General features: G+C 42.9%; 1 protein-coding gene across 7 annotated transcripts in view; it reads left to right on the forward strand.

Annotated features, from left to right (window-relative positions):
- The first annotated feature begins 619 nt into the window (after positions 1 to 619).
- NTRK2 (neurotrophic receptor tyrosine kinase 2) overlaps positions 620 to 17,543 on the forward strand; it is a 198,548-nt gene continuing 181,624 nt past the window's right edge. For 5 of the 7 annotated variants that reach the window (XM_005489802.4, XM_026795194.2, XM_005489804.4 and 2 more), the window contains exon 1: positions 621 to 967. In XM_005489802.4, coding sequence (XP_005489859.1) covers positions 759 to 967 — 209 coding nt within the window. In that variant the 5' untranslated portion in view covers positions 621 to 758. Of the gene's footprint in view, positions 968 to 17,543 lie in introns of all 7 variants that reach the window. The other 2 variants (XM_026795193.2, XM_014269014.3) reach the window with 2 other exon arrangements.

The raw sequence follows: 17,543 nt of genomic DNA on the forward strand, positions 1-17,543 counted from the left end.
GAGTGTGTGTGTGTTTCTGTGTGTGTACATGTACGTGCGAGGCTGAAAGCTCAAGTGCAGGCTGCCTATTGGTATCTGCTCTTCGGCACCCTCCCTTTCCCCCGCTCCCCCCTCCTCCCTCTCTTGTCTTTTTTTTCATTTTTATTTCAGGCTCATTTTGTGGAGTTTCTGCCCCTCTCTGCGTCAGCCCCACGTCACTTCGCCGGCAGCTCCCCGTCTTGGGCTGGAGCAGGAGCCGGAGCTGCTTTATTATCAGCTGGAGGGAGGGAGGAGGAGACGGTGCATAAAGGGGCGAGCGCGGAGCTCTGAGCCCCGCCGCCGCCGCTCGCTGCGCCTCCCTCGCCGCCCGCTCGCCGTCCCTCCGGCGGGCAGCGGCCGCCCGAGCCCCCGCAGAAAGGAGCGCAGCCTCCGCCACCTGCCCCCGCCGCCCCGCGCGTTTTGCAGCATCATCGGCAGCAGCCGCGGGGGCAGGCGCTGCCGCTGTCCGCCCGCGGGGCTAGGGGCAGGTGCCGCGCCGCCGGAGGCCCCGCTCGCCCCTGTCGCGGCGGCGCCCGGCTCGGGCACCCCCGCCCCGCGCAGCGCCCGGGGCGCTCCGAGCCGCGGGGCGCCGGTGGCTGCGGCTGCGGCGCGCCCATGTGAGCCCCGGCCCGGGTGCCCGCCCGCGGCGCGGAAGGCTGCGCACCCTCCGGCCGTGCGCCCCGGCTGCGGCGGCGGCGGCGGGAGCAGGCGGAGGCCGTCGGGGCAGTGCTGGGGTGAGCATGGTGTCCTGGCGGCGGAGGCCGGGGCCCGGCCTGGCGCGGCTGTGGGGCTTGTGCTGCCTGGTGCTGGGCTGCTGGCCGAGCGCGCTGGGCTGCCCCGCGTCCTGCGGGTGCAGCTCCTGGCGGATCTGGTGCACGGGATCGTCGCCGGGCATCGCCTCTTTCCCCGTGCCGCAGAGGAGCGCCGAGGGCGACAATGTTACCGAGATGTGAGTGCGGCCCGGGGCCGGGCGCGGGGGCGACGGGCCGGAGCAGGCGGGGGAAGCTGCGGGCGGGGGCGGCGGGGACTGACCCACGCCAGAGGCTTTTGCTCCGCGGGCAGATGCGGTGCTGGAAGCCTGAAAGCCCCGTGTGATTTCATTTGGACGCGGCTTGCCAGAGCTGCCGCTGCCAGCCCGTTTTTAGGTGATGAATCCCAATCGCTGGCGATGCAGGGCGCGGGGAGCGGGGCGGGGGTCGGCGCCGGCTGCGGCGGGACCGCGGGGCGGCCGGAGAGCGGGACGGGGCCGGGGCTTCGCCTCCGACCGCTGCCCCAGCTGCTGCCGCGGGTTGCGCACCGCTCAGCCCGCACCTCTGCGGCGGCAGCAGGTACGAAACGGAGGGTTTTTTCTATTTCTTTCTTTCTTTTTTTTTTTTCCTTTCTTTTTTTTCTTTTTTAACTTTCGTTCACTCAGCTTATCGCTGCGAACCGAGAGTATTGGTGGGTGGCTTGCCCTTCGCCCCAGATTTCTCCTGTTTTATATTTTTAAAAATGAAAAAAAGAAAAAAAAAGAAAAAAAAAAAGTGAAGGAAGAGATGCGCCAGAAAGTGACAGCAAACTGTCTTTCATAGCCTAACCATAGGAATGCAAACCTGCTCTGACCTTCTCAGTGGAGGTGGCTGGAAGAAAAAAATACAAAACCTGCAGAGGAATGAACATAGTGCTACTTGTCAGCAATTGGGAGGGAATTAGAGAGCACTAATTAAGCATGAGGAAAAAGTTTTTTTTCCTCTCCTTCCCGTGTGGTGCTTCCATCCTCGTTTGCCTCGAAGACAGTATCTGATGAGGGAGTTCTGCAGCTTTTTGTGTTAAATCCGGCATAGTTTCACAGTTCAGAGCACCATGACATTCATGTCCATTGCCTAAGAAAACCTCTTGCAGTGCAAAAAATTGTGGATACTGGATGTGTAGATTATAGATCTCAGGAAAAACCTTCTCAAGCTGTTTTGTTTGTATTTCCCTACCCCTGTTTTTGAATTGTTTTCTGTGATATTTAATGTAAAAGATACCAGCATATTTGCCCCAACTCTATACAGATTTCTCACTATTTGTATTCTCCATCCTTCTTCTGTTTTTCAGTGTCTTTTAAAAGAAATAAAAAAGTACTGTGAAATATGGTGTGAGTTTAGATTAAATTCTAGCCTTTGGGCTACATTCCTGCAGTTCGTTTAAGTCAATTTGCTGCATTTCCCTGCATTTGCTCAGGGAAAAGCTGGAGGCATTAATTTCTACTACTCACGTATGGCCTACCTTTGGGAGATTTTTTAGGACCTGTGACAAAGAAATGGTCTTTCTGAGTTATAACTGTTATTGATTCAGATGCTTACGTAGATTGCTTAAATAGAAAAAAAATACTTCGAGCTATGCATCTGTGATCATTTTTATAGGCTTTGGTAGCCTTTTTATCCAGTGCATTCTGTTTAGAAGTAACAGAGCAATCTTCGTCTCAAATTTAATCTCTGGTTTGAAAGGCCAGAACAGAAAACACATACTGTAAATATGTTTTCTTCCATGATGAGCTTAAAACATGTCTAGTCATTTTACATTGATACTTTTGGCTTTAATTTTTCTGGTTTTTTTTTTTTTTTTAAGCATCATTTTATTTACAGTTCTTTTTGGTTTTTACTGTATCATTCTGTGACATTGCACATTGTTTTGTTTGGTGATCTAAAAATAATTTTGAGTCATGGATTTCTCAGGAGATGCTGTTGCACGTATTTAAGATGGTATTTTCATGTGTGTTTTAACATAAAATTCAGGGACCCTTTAATTAGCTTATAGACAAATTAAAAATTGAACTTCAGTAGCTGTCATATTATTTCATTGTGTGAGCTCACTAAACACTAAATACATACAGAAGCAGTTCTAATACAGTAGGTACAGATTGTCAAACTGTTTAAAACACCATAGATCTTGCTTAATTCTAGCTAAAACAGGTTTAAGAGACTGGAGTGTTGCATTTCACTTAGCTTCAGTGTAGCTTCAGGCCTGGTTCTTCTTTTATGTGCTCTGCAGATACATTCCGTTGGTCTCTAGTGGAATTACTCCTGGTGTAAATAACATGTAAAAACTATAAGACAATTAATTTGAAGAACTTATTTGCTTGCATTTAATGAGTATCTATTGAAATCATTCCTGCACTTGTTGGTTATGTCCTGGTCTTGACAGGAGTGCATCCTGCAGTGCTAGGCAAAGCACCCACAGGCACCCATGCCACGGGTCCTGAGCACAGTTCGTTAGCCCAGCCGCAGGCACTGGGAGCGCTGTGATAGCTGCATGGTCAGGCTGTGCATGTGAAACCCATGGTGGTGCAGAGGATTGGCTGTGGGCCAGGTGGATGGCACTGAGCAGGCAGGATGTGAGTGGGCAGCCAGGGTTTTCCACTTGGCTTTAAGAAATGGAAAAAGATGGAATGGTGCAGCAGGAATAAAGAGATGAGGTACCATGTATCTGGCAGCCTCCACCACTTAACACTCAGGTGCTTCACTGTTTTGGTCCACAAGTGGATTGTACTTTAGAGTTTATAAGCAGTCTCATCCCAGTCCAGCTATTTCTTGATTCCTGCTCAGATCCAGCATCCAAATCTATGGAGAGGTACCTCTGCATCAGCCCTTTGAAGGCCAGCTGCTGAAACTTGGTGTGGGAGGGCATAAGAGTATTTATGCCTGGTGCTTTCTTAGTCATCTCTCTCACTCTTTCCCTTCCTGGCTGTTTTTGCATAGTGTTATACTACAGTAAATGAGACAGATTTGAGATATGCCTGCCTGGTTAAGATGATGGTGTGGACTGGTCTTTATCTGGAAAACAAGTATTGGTGCTTATCATAACACACTGTACTTGTAATAATTATTTGGTCACTTTAATATTATTAGAGACAAATTGAACTCCAGAGTGAGGTTCTGCATTAGGATAAATGGTATCAGTCATTGATACATTAAAAACCAAGGACCAAGAGTGACAAAAGCAAAATCACTTTATCAGTTTTGTAAAATCCATGCATTGTAGACACAATGGCAAATAAGTAGGCCTTGTCGAGATCACTCATGCAAAAATATTAATAGGATAGTAAGTGAGAAATTTTTGGAGTGGTCAGGACTTCTTGTAAAAGGACTAGTATAATATTTTCTCATTAAGGAAAATGTATTGCTTTATATCTCAGTGTACATGACTCTTCAAATGGGTTTGATTTAAAAGCGACATCTTGCAGTACAAGTATATTCCTGGCCTAGCTTCACAGTTCTGCTATCAAGTCATTAATAGGTTTACTTATGATTATTCAGGTGAATGAGGTTTGAAATTAATTGGTGTTTTTCAGGAAGAACTGCTTGCCAACAAAATAGTAGGTGACTTTTAAGCTCTTGCCTATTAAAAGAGAGGTGATTGTGTATTGCGTACATTTCAAAACCACAAAATAAATTTCTAATGCAGTTATATAAAGCACTCTAGAATTGTTAATAAGTAAGACAGGATAAGTAATTTATAGAGTAAATTATTTAACAAGTCATGTGAGCTTGTGCTAAAAAAAAGAGCATGTTTAAATTCATTGAAGCTCAGAGCTGTTGGTATTTTGAGTCTTTTTTATTCTCAATTTTGAGACTGTTGTAGATTTAATGTCATACAAAACTGTCTGCAAGGCTCCTCAGCCTCTAGCCCCTTCCTCCACAAAGCAACTTCTGGCTGTGCATCATTGCATGACTTGGCTGGATTGAGAAGTTATTTCTGGTGACTTGGAATTGTATAATAAAACATGAGACACCAGCCTACAAATTATTAAAGGCATTTAGGACAGTGGTGACGTGATAGCATCATTTAGGAATTTGTCCTTTTTTAAAAAAAAAAATCTTCCTTTAAAAATCTGGGTAATTGGTTAAGGTGAATTAAAAGTAAGCACTGTGAAAATCAGTTTTGTAATTTTTCGGCTCTAAAAATACTCTGGGATCACAAAGCATTGAATTTTGTTCCTTTTTTTTGCTCCCAGGGAACCTTTTGTATGTCTTGTTCTAGACATTGCCCTTCTGGTTTCTGAGGACTGATGGGGCTCCTGAGGGTTTCCACTGAAGCTGTCTCAATCAGGCAGAGACAAAACAGCTCATGAGGCTGGAAGAGAGCGTCATCCTTCAGAAGGCAGTCAGTGTTGGGCAGGGTGGCAGGAACACTGTCTCTCCCTCAATATCTTTGGTCACTCAAGAGTTTGGAAAAAGGCTTGGGATGTATATACTGAAATAAAAGATTTGGTCTTGAACATGTTCTTTTCAAGAAACTTCCATTTTTTTCCATACTAATGACAAAATATGGCTTGGCAGTGCAGCCTGTGATATCTTTAGGATGGCATTTTCCAGATTTCTCAGGTTCTATTTTTTCTCCATTATTTTTATGCTGACAAGTGTAACAGAGAAAGTAGCTTAGCAATATTCTGGATCTCTAATCACTGTAGAGCAAAAAAATTTTACGTAACTGAACATGGACCTGATTTCTCCATTTTGGTTTTCATTTTTAAATAAAGAGGGATCCCTTATCTCCCCTTTTTTTTGGGGATTGCAATTCTTTCTCCCATGTTTGTCATCTCTCTCTACACAAATGTCTAAGAGTATGGCCTTTAAGGTGGTCATCCAGATATCCTTGCCTGAGCAGGAGAAATGTAGCAGATAATGGAGCAAAGAATTCTAAAACTGCTTCAGTATGTTGTTGATGTCAGATGTATATTTAGTTTGTTACCTCTGAAAAACTGCTCTTTAAAAACTGCCCTTTAAAAAGCAAAGCAGATTGTATAAATTGACTAATTTGCATGCATTTTGAATGGAGACATAAATCCATAGAGGTCTGAAATCTTCTACTGCTTGGGTTGTGAATATGCTTTTTTACATGATGCTGTTATGTTTGTGAAGATCTCTTCATCCAGATGTACATCATTGCTGTTAAATTATATATGATCATATATAATTGGGATGCATCTTAATTCCTGGTTGATTGTGGATCTATATTTTCAGAAACTGCAAAAGGCAAAACAAACTACTGCCTGCCTGAAATGCACATATAGAGTTTCTGTGTTTTTACATAGCTACTAATAGCTATTAATCGTACTATTACAGTATCTCAGGATCACTGAATAGGTCAGGTTGAAAGGGAGCACTGGTGGGATCATCTGGTCCAACCTCCCTGCTCAAGAAGGGCCTACAGGAGCACGTGGCACAGTGCTGTATCCAGATGGTTCTTGAATAGCTCCAGTGAGGGAGGCTCCACAACCTCTCCTGGCAATCTGTTCCAATGCCTGGTTACCTGCACAGTAAAGAAGTTCTTCCTCATGTTTGGATGAAACTTGCTGTGCATCAGTTTCTGCTCACTACCTTTGTCCTATTGCTCAGCATCACCAAGGAGAGCCTGGTTCTGTCCTGTTGACATTGTTCTTTCAGATACTTCCATCCATTGACAAGATCACCTCTGAGTGATCTCTTCTCAAGGCAGAACAGGCCCAACTTCTTCCACCTTTCCATGTATAGGAGGTGCTCCAGGCCCTTAATCATCTTCACAGCCCTCTGCTGCTCTCTCCCAGGAGCTCCATGTCACTCTTGTCCTGAGGAGCCCAGAACTGGACACAGCACTCCAGTTGTGCCTCACCAGGGCTGAGTAGAGGGGCAGGATCACCTCCCTGACCTGCTGGCACTGCTCTTCCCAATGCACCCCAGGGCACCATTGCCCTTCCTGGCCACCAGGACACACTGCTGGACTGCTGGCTCATGGACAGCTCGCTGTCCACCAGGAACCCCAGGCCCTTCTCCTCAGAGCTGCTTCCCAGCAGATCAGCTCCCAGCCTGTGCTGGTGCCTGGGGTTATTCCTCCCAAGGTGCAGGACCCTGCTTTTTCTTTGGTTGAATTTCAGACAGTTCTTCTCTGCACCATCCTGTCAAGGCTGCACTCTGGGGTATTGGCCACGGCTCCCAGCTTTGTGCTCTCAGTGACCTGCTGAGGAGGACTCTGTCTCTTTCTCCAAATCACTGCTGAACAAATTAAACAATGCTGGGCCCAGTGTCCCCCCAGTGGGGGACACCACGTGTGAGGAGCCTCCAATGAGACCTTGTGCCACTGATTGCAGCTGTTTGGGATCTGCCATTCAGCCAGTTCTCAATCCAGCTCACTGTCCACTCATTTAGTTCATGCTTCCTAGACTTGCCTATGAGGATATCATGTAAGACAGGATCTAAAGCCCTGTTGGAGTTGAGGTAGACAATATCCCTCATCCATCCAGGTAGTTGTACCATTATGGAAGGCAATCAGGTTGGTCAAGCATGATTCCCCTTTCCTGAATCCATGGTGACTAATTCTGATCACCTTCTTGGCATCCATATGGATAAAGATGGCCTCCAGAATGAGGCGCTTTCCAAGGATCAAGGTGTAGTTGGCTGGCCAGTTTTTCTCTGGGTCCTCCTTCTTGCCCATTTTGAAGACCGGGGTGACATTTATTTTCTTCCAGTCCTCAGACACCTCTCTTGATCACCATGACTGTTCCAAGACAACTGCAAGCAGCCCCGCTAGTGTGTCTGCCAGCTCCTCCTCAGCTCCTTGTGAATGCATCCCCCGAGGACAGCATCTTTTTATTTGTTCCAAGCGTCCTGTTGCTGCTTTCACTTCCTGCCTATCTCCTGCTTGTGCTTTGCTTTTGACAGGAGTTTTTTGCTCATCCATGCAGGTGTCTTGCCCTCTTTGCTCCATTTCTTACTCATCAGGATGTACTAGTCTTGAACCTGGAGGAGGTGAAGCTTGAATATTTATTGATAAGCTCTCTTGGACCCCTGTTCTCAGCTGGGCCTGTTCCCATGGGATTCTTCCAAGAAGATCCTTGAAGAGGCTAAAGTTATGTCTCCTGAAATCCAAGATTTCAATCTCACTTGTGGCCCTGCTTTCTCCATGCAGGGTGCTGAACTCTATAATCATGTCATGATCACATTGCACAATTGTAGTGGACTTACTGGAAAGGAACCACACCATGGAAATTCAGCATTTATTTTTGTTATTACTTTCTTCTAAGAAAATTACCTGCATTGGTAAGAGGCTACAGCTGAAACTTAAATATTTTTAATACCAATTCAGCTATATATGTTTCTGTGTTGTGTTTTCATTGTTAGGATAAATTCTTGGAGCTCAGGTTTCAGGTCAATATTCTTTTTTTCCTAGACAAGGCTGAAGTAATGAGATTTTTTTTTTTCTTCAGAAGTAAGATAAAATGGAAGGAAGAAGGCCAAAGGTGTCCAAGGTATTTTCAGAGGCACTTTGAGAGATTGTAATCTTTGAGTGGTGTAACTTGAACTTTACTTTGCTAAAGCAAACTAGTCCTGATCTTGCAAGGTAGTTAGATGCTTTTTATTTCAGGGGGAAGCTGAGGCTGGGATTCTGGCCTATGTAAAGTCAGTGACAAAAATGAATGGAGTTAGTGTTTCACCAGCATAGTTTAGAGTACGTACGAGAAGGATGAAAAGAACCTTGATTCAGGCATTTTCCTGCCTTTTTAAAGTTTGGAAGAGATGGGGGTTGTTGCTCGATTACTTGATGTGTTTTTGACTTGCAGGTTTTTTTTGCCTTTCGTGTGTTTTTGTTCTGTATGAATATAAAATATGTTGAGGTAAGTGGAAGCTATGGTTGAGTATTTCAGGCAGGAGTCTTTTCCAACATTTTAGATAATTTTGCTTTGGAATGAAGCTCCTCATGCAAAAAAAAAGTTACAGCTCCTGCTATGTATTCATAGAGGATATATGGTTCATTGTATAGTTGTCTGATGTATAAATAAAAGGAAGGCAAATAATTAATCAAACTCAATCTATTGCTGAAACAGACAACAGTGAAATGGTAACACTTCTGAGCTTCTTATGAAAGGATCTGCCCACAGAGCTGTAGTTGAGGCTGGGAAAGTTACCTATTTTTCCTGTTGGTTTGACAGGTAAACCAAAAGAAATCTTCCCATTTTAGATGTAAATGAAATTAGTTTTACCGTTCTAATTTCCTAACCATGCCTGTAAAACTAAGTAAGGCTGTGTTCAGCAGGTATCTTGTGGAGCTTGGCTACCCCACACTGCACAGCAAGATTCATATGAAGAGTGCATAGGGTGTGACTTCCCATTCTTTTGCAACGACCGTCTGGTTTTCGGAATGTCAGACGGCATGGCAAGCATATGCAGATAAATCATGTGCACATCCTGGGCATGTCAGACTTACTGGGCATGGACTGGAAGACCTTCCCACAGCATGTGCTCTGGGTGTCATGTGCTGGACCTACTAATCATGTCTGGGACTGTCTCAGGCCTCAGCATTTAAAATCTGGCAACTCCCTACTAGCTCTGTAGCTAAGGCACTTAACTCAACTGGCTACTGTCCACAATGGAAGTAGGCTACTCTCCACACTCTTCCAGGAAGTGATTCAGGAGGCTAAATTAGATTTGCACTGCAAATTACCCCATGCAGTTATCCCCTTCCATCCCCACTGACTATTAAGAAAACACTGAGGACTTAGCTCACTGGGGTGGGGGACAAAGCAAGATCTTCCTTTTAGCAAGCAGGGTCATAAGTGTGGGGCAAATTGATTTTGTGGTCCTAGGTGTACCATTTCAGCATGCATGTGAAGAACTGCACTGTTAGAAGCAGAGCATAGGTCTGAACCAAGGTCTTGCATGTGAGCATCTTAACTGCTGCTCCTGTATGGCGTACAGATGTGGGAATGCCTTGGTTCTTCCTGTCTGAATTGCCTTCTTTGGCATAGAGAATTCAAATGTGCTTTTGGGTCAGAGAGCTGGACTGTCTGTTTAGCTAAGAAGTTGTGATGTATTTGTGTAGTGAGACAGCTGAGTCCTGCTCCTGCTTCACTGAGTGTTAAATTACAGCCAAAATGAGAGCAGCACAAACAGGTAAGATGGAGATTGCCCTCTTTCAGATGGCTTGTAAATACGGTATCTTCTGAGAGGCTGGAATCATGTTTCCTTAGGGAATCAAAGAAATTGAATCTGGTGCCCCAGATGCCGCTGGAGCATTATTTACAGCATTTCCTCCAAATTTGTGGTCTTCAACTTCACAGAAACATGTATTTTTTTTTTTTCCTCACTCACTAGGTGGGTGAATGGTCTACTGCCGATTCATCACTTATTCTCCTCTCCAGTCTTGCCTCTTCTAATTTTTAGAAACAGATTTTGGAACACATTATGCATACAGTGATCTTCACCTGGTAAACGTATATACTTTACCCTCCAGCTGGGAGCAGTTTTATTGACTCTGTGGGTCTGACTATGTCATGTGCATAAGCATATGTTTTAAGAGTTTTAAGTTTAGGATGGTAGTTAGTCATCATCTTTCTAAGACTCTATTGTGCACATATAACAGAGTCTCAGAATATGCTGAGTTGGAAGGGATCCTCAAGGATCACCGAGTCCATCTCCTGGCCCTGAGAGAGCACCATCCCCAAGAGTCACACCGTGTGCTGAGAGCATTGTCCAAATGCTTCTTGAACTCTGTCAGAATGGTGCTGTGACCATTTCACTGGGGAGCTGTTCCAGTGCCCAACTACCCTCTGGGTGAAAAATCCTTTCCTAATATCCAACCTAACTCTCCCCTGACACAGCTTCAGGCCGTTCCCTCAGGCCCTGTCACTGGTCACCACAGAGGAGAGATCAGTGTCTGCCCCTCCTCTTCCCCTCATGAGGAAGTTTTACCTGCAGTGAGGTCTGTCCTTAGTTTCCAGGCTGAATACACCAAGTGGCCTCAGCTGCTACTCATATGGCTTGCCTTTAAGACCCTTCACCATCTTTGTTGCTGTCCTCTGGATGGTCTCTAATAGTTTAATATCTTTCTTATCATGGGCCCAAAACTGCAGACAATATTGAAGGTGTGCAGGCCAGTGCAGAGTAAAGCAGAGCAATCCCCTCCCTTGACTGTCTGGTGATGGTTTTGCCATTATTACAGATATAACAAAATTACAAACATTTTGAATTGACACAAATCCATGCAGCATCAAGCCACCTAAGTAGAAAATACTGATGCTGGATACTACTTCTGCTATAGACATCTGCAAGGATCTATCTGTTTGTGTGCTATGACTATCTTGTTGCCTGGGGCTTATGTCATTTAGGGGATATGAAGGTAGCACAGGTGCAGAAATAGACACTGCTTGCCTTAGAGGTTGGTGTGGGTGGAAGAAAGACTCCCAGCATTTCTCCCAACTCTTTGTAGCATTCCTGTCTGCATTGACACAGGGCAGTTGTGCCTTCTGTTGCATGGTTTGGTTACATGCAGAGTTTTTGCCTGCTTTAGAGTTCTTCTGCATGTTCATTAAAGAGTTCTAATGAACACTTTAACTTGTAGCAGTGTTGCCCTTCACACTGAGTCTCTAAACTTAAAGTTTAAAGTTTAAAGTTTTAGGAGGCGAGCATCCCAGCAGTTGGAATAATCATCAAAACACCAATCTATCAATTATTTGCAGGTGAACACTTCACTATCACCACCTATGTCTTGGGCCAGGGGCACTGCTGCAGAGGATGTGTAGGGTGGAGGAATGCTGAAAGGTGTGTCTGGTACTGGGGTGCAGTCGTGGGAATCGTAAGCGGAAACAGGCTGGAGGATGACAGAAGTACTACTCCACTCATAAGCAGTGGCAGGGACAAAAGCTGTAAAAGTAAATGAAGAATGCTGTGCAAGTAGTGGTGGTGAGGAGAAGGCAGCTTTTCAGAGGTAGTAAAGAAGGTTGGAGACTAACTAAAGATGTCTTCTTGTGAAAGAGGTACATGCAGGGTAAGTGTTTCATTTGAAGGCACAATGGTAGAGAAGCTGATCTAAGGTTTGAAACTATAATGTGTAATACGTACTAAGTCATACATAATATGTAATATATAACTAAAATAAATGCTTACAAAATAGCGTATTTTCCTTACTTCAAAAGTATAGCAACAAATACAGCCATGAGCAGACTATGAGTACAAGCTGATCGCAGTCTAGAAGTAGCATTGCATATGTCACATAGCAGAACAAACAGAAATACAAAGAGAAAACTCAAAGACACAGGATGGTTGTCTGGGGGTACCATTGTGACAGAGAATTTGCTCAAAATCAAACTGGCCTGGTACAGGAATGTGGAAAGGAAACAGTAGCGGCAATGTGGCAGTCAGCACAAATATTAGAAATATTCTGGATTCTGACAATTGTGCAGAAAGTGTAATAAACACATCATTATGCTAATATATGCAGTGCAAATAAGAAACTACTTCTATTAAATGAAGTACAGGATTCAAGTGGAATAATGCTAATAGAAGAAGCTATGAATTCAAAATCTTGGCCAGCTACAATGAAAAGTGGACTATACTATAATGTAAATAAATGTGATAAAGTGAAATAAGAAACTGTGAAGAGCACATAAATGTGAAGTGGTGAAGAATGCATCTGAAAGGTGCATCTGAAGAATGCATCAACAAATGATGTTGAAACGTTCTCGGAAAAACGCAAAGGCTAAATTTAAGTGGTAGGATTGGTGTCATCATACAGAAAGTGGCAACCCATTCTGATGCTAGACAGGGTGATGTAAACGTGAAAAGGACAACCCATAACCCTTTTGGAATGCTTCAGTGACATAATGTGAAGTTCTATTCATGTATGTTTTTCATTTAAAGACAAGAATGTCTTGGAGAAGACACAGATCTGTGATTAGGGCTGCAGAAGATGTTTCACAGATCTTGGAAGGGAGTCTAGGAAACCAGTTGTGAACCATGGCAGCAGATGGCATCATTTGCAGAAAGGAAAAACATCTGCCTGTTGGGTTCTCCATGTAATAATTGCACAGAAAAGGGGTAGAGGTTATGACCACATGAAGGCTCTCAGGACTTAAATGAAAACAGAAGAAAGAAACTTTTTGTTGGCTAATGGAAAGGCGACTATGTTTTGAGATGTCAGGAGTCAAATTGTTCAGTAAATGTAACGAATTAACAGGATATAGATGGATTTTCCTGGGTAGAGGGCTTTAAATTTTGCATCTTCACTCCACTCTTTGGAAGTACTGCCTTTTGATCTGTATCCGGCATAAAATGCACTGCATGCAGTTAATGAGATATTAAATGGGGTAGCAAGTGCAGATATATGTCTTGGTGATCCAATGATCCAGAGCAGATTGATTAGAATATTTGATATTCTAATAGCCAGTAATTTTAAACTGAATAAAACCAAATATTATTGTCAAACAGTGGGAATTGTATATGTGGGACAAGACTGACTTCAGAGGAGATTTCAGAAGGAATGTCTTATGTTGACTGAAAGAGTCAAAGAGTACTGAATATGTCAGAACCCAGAGACAGGAAAAGACTGTTGTGGGGGATACTGATATATGTCAGAAGGGCTATCTAATTCCAAAGGATGTGCAGCTACCTAAGACATCTTTTCCAGAAAGTCACTGTCTGAGTACGGGCACCTGAAAGGAAGAGAATTCCAAGGTTTTGACAGCAACCAAGCAGCTTTAATGTTTTTATTCACTGAGGGATTTAGAAAGGTGCATATAAGGGATTGCTGTTTGAAATCTTACTGTGCTCTTGTGCAATGGATGTTTTTCCATTCTCATTTGCATCAAGGCCAGTGACAGCCATAGAGATCATGTATGCAAGTGCTGAAAAGAGAGTATTTGCATTACTACTGTTATTTTTGAAGACTAGGTGGTTCTACAGGAGAAAGAACTGTCACTTATTTATTCATTCCTTTGAGATGTTCTTTCATCCTTGCAAGGAAATAATAACATCATCAACAACAATAATAAAGCTTAGTCTTATGGCTGCTTTCTGTTGAGAAATAATGGAAAGCCGCCTTCACTACTCTCCTTTTGTATGTTAATTTACTGTGTGATTTTTAGCATATATTTTATAAAGGGTTTGTGTGGCAGTTTAAGCCTCATCCTAGCAATCTGCATAGATTATTTCATACGCAGGGGATAAAAATGTGTTTTGAAGCTAAGTATAAGTCAAAGATTAAGATATGTCTTTTAGAATAATAGGTCATTGTTTGGCCTTCTGACATTAAAAAGGAATATAACATTTCCAAAATATCTTTGCTAAGGAAAAACGTGTCTGTAGCTGTCATGTATTCCTGGAAAAACATCAAAAATTCATGTCTTGATGCAATATCAACTGTACAGACTTGGGGATCTCAAAGGGGAGGACAGGTCTCTAAATGGAGAAAATACTTAAATAAGCTCTACGTGCATTTGGGGGAAAGTAATTCTGAAGATGGAGCTCATCAACAGCACAAATCTTAAATCTGGAAAGCTGCATGAAATGTCTTGAGAGTTTGCTTGATTTAGTAGTCTGCTCTCTGAAGAGAATCCAGGTATGGACTTCCCATTTTCTGGGCAGCTGTATTTATAAGCAGGAGCACAGATCTGCTCCTGGAGTGCCAAAACAAGATTGGTATCTCCACTGAATTCCTGTTTTCTTCTGCTTTAAACTGGTGGGTTGGCACTAATTGTTCAAGATGATGGCTTTGAAGAATCAATTTGCAGTGGCAGCTACGTGCTGCTAATTGGATAATAGTATACTGTTGTGGCACAGAATGTCGGGGCCCTGTTGCCTCCTGGCATTTGACACAGCCACACATCAAGAACAGGGAATTCTTGAAATTAACTGATCTCTGACATTGCCTGTGAGACGTTGAGTTCCAGATTGTCCCGAACAATGCTTTACATGAGTTTGGGATGTGTGTAGTGCAGGATTTGCTGAAAAAATGGGCATGCCTACGTCTCTGAAGAAAGATCCCAGAGCTAATTATATTGTCTCCAGAGCTGCTGTACTGGCACGTGGAGAGTTATTTCCTGAACTCTTCTGTGACTTGTGGTTAAATACTCTAAATGTGAGCAAAAAGCCCTTAGGGAACCTGTGACAGTGGCAATCAGTTTTTCACTCTTTGTGAAACACAGGGTGATTCACAGTTTAAAAACAAACAAACAAAAAAAACCCCAAAAAACCACTGCAGCATTTGTCAGGAGACACTGGGCAGCCAAAGGAGGAGTCAAGCACTGGTAAAATTTCTGTGTTAGGTAGGTCCACCGTGGATGGTTGTGACACACTGCATCTTTCCTGAGTTATGGCACGCTCCTCTAGCAGTAGAGTTTCTGTTTCCTGAAGTCATCCTCACTAAATCTCCTACTTATGTTACCAGATGGAGGAAGCAAAATAGAATAAAATAATTGGGGTAAGCTTGTGTATTGGTAGAATATCTGCTGTATTTGGGTGTCCGTATCACTCTCATTGCTTGTTAGGCATTTCCTTCCTAGAGGAAGCTTGGTCCTATGCAGGAGGATTTCTTGATTGAGCAGAGATTATAACATTGATGCCTACACCTGTCTGAAACTTGACATTCTTGATATGCAACTTGTGTAGCTCTGGGCTTCATTTTCCAACTGTGAGTCCGTGCCACTTTAGCATTATTTTAAACTTGGTTTCAGAGGGGCTACAAATGTAACCCAGTTCAATATGCCAGGTTTCATTAAGTATTGTATCAAGTTTACAAATTTTACATGAACTTAATGCATAATAATGAATCAGTCTGCATTTTTGAAAATACCTCTAAGTTTTAGCTCACCTTTTAAAGAACTTGGTATCACATTTGAGTTTGTAAGAAGATATGGCACCAGGGAAGATTGCAATGTTTAATTCTCAATATTAACATACAGCTCTCACAGTAGTCTAGACTAGGGACATATATGACCTGTCATTAAATAGTAATTATTCTACTGACAGTTCAATGTCTGAAGTGTGCTGCCTTTGTCCCCTAAAGACTTAGTGAAAAAACAACTTGGAATAAAAAGTTTTTCAAGAGTTCAGAGTTCAGTTCATTTCACCAATGAGTGTTTAATAATTTTAAATTCTTTTTTTGTACAACCTAGAGCTAGACATATAATTGATTTATTTTTTGGAGTGTTAAGAAAATATGTTTCCCATAAAGGAAATTTTTTGGCAACAAAAATACTTCTGGAGCTGCACTACAGTTTATTTGCTTGCATCCATGTTGTTAAGACTAGCATGTGCTAGCTTTTTTCCAACATGTCCTTATAGCTCCAGATGGAGTAGTATACCTTAACATACATTAACCAGGAGGAAATAGAGTAAGTGAGTTAAGAAGTCATATTTCTGCTGGATTTTTATACTCAGGTTAAGGGAAAGATTTGAAAGTTGGTGTGGAATCCGGTTTTTAAATTACGAAGAAACATTAAATAACCTAGATGGCTTTAAAGAGATCAGAACCCACTTTCTCTTCATGCTTTTGCAGTTCAGAAGTTGCTTCACTGATGTTAAACATAATCTGTATCCTTTCATTTTTATAATGAGCATAAGTGAAGACTACCCTCTCAAAGGAGATCTTGGAGGAGCTGACTCTTATAGATAAGGATTTAAAACTATTGTTTCCAAAATGTGGCGGTGGTGAAGTGTGAGTGTGTGACATTGTTCAGTAGCTGCTGAAGTGTGGCGAGAGGAATATGTTGTTGTAGGCTGCAACGTGCAACCTAGGTGTGTGATTCTGAATCCCTTCTTTAGAATTATTCAGTAGTTTACAATGGAGAGATTAAATTATGGGTCTGAAGACAATTATTGTTTACTGACTACTCATTGAAGGAGATGCAGAATGCTATAGTATAATCAAGCAAATGGCTTTGTAGGCAGCTAAGGGCTTGATTTTGAGGTGGCAGCCAGTATTTGTGAACTGATATATGTGGTCTGTCTGGTGCTATCCAGCCAGGTTCTGGCAGTGCAACAGTGCTGTGGTGCGCAGTGGGAGCTTCCAAGCTCTTCACGTGACTTCAGCCAGCTGTGAGTCAGTATGTTTTTCTTCTGTGCTACAGTAAAAATGTTCCGTTAAAGAATAGGGTTGATATTCTTAAGGGCAGGCAGGCAAATTACATTTCTCAGTGTCGCCCACTGCAAGTCAAAGCTTTTAGAGTATTAATGTTTGATGATAAGTAACATTAAGGTAAAGTAGTTGTGAAGAAGGTAAAAATAGACTTCAGTTAGGAAGAGGTTTTATTTCAGATCTCCCTCTAAATTAAACAGAAGTGCAACTTCCCCTTATAGGGTACAGCTACATCATTCTACTCTTTTCTTTCTCACTGCTATGACATAGCTGCAAAGGCTTAACTTGAAACAGACTTGTTAAGCAAGTAAGAGGATGTGACCTGCTTATGGTAAATTATGTTTGTCCACTCTTTCTTCAAGGAATTCCAAGTGCATGAACTTTGCTTTACTGTTGTGTTCTGAAAGTGCATTTAGTGTACTGAGAGCATAAAGTGTATTGCAGAGCAGTTACTGAATTAGTTGCTTAGACAAAAATTCTTCTGGGTCCCAACCAGTATGGTTGTGGAAAAGCAATGGTTTCTTTTGGTTCTTTCCGCTCGAACCAGCTCCAAGAAAAGAATGCCCTGCTCTTCCCCACCTAGGGCTTCTTCTAAGGCATGCAATAAGAGAAGGAAAGACGATACCACAAATTCATACTACTGCTTCCCAAATATAATTTTTTTGGACTATTCCCTG

Source organism: Zonotrichia albicollis, chromosome Z, assembly GCF_047830755.1.
Source record: "Zonotrichia albicollis isolate bZonAlb1 chromosome Z, bZonAlb1.hap1, whole genome shotgun sequence".
NCBI classification, from domain to species: domain Eukaryota; kingdom Metazoa; phylum Chordata; class Aves; order Passeriformes; family Passerellidae; genus Zonotrichia; species Zonotrichia albicollis.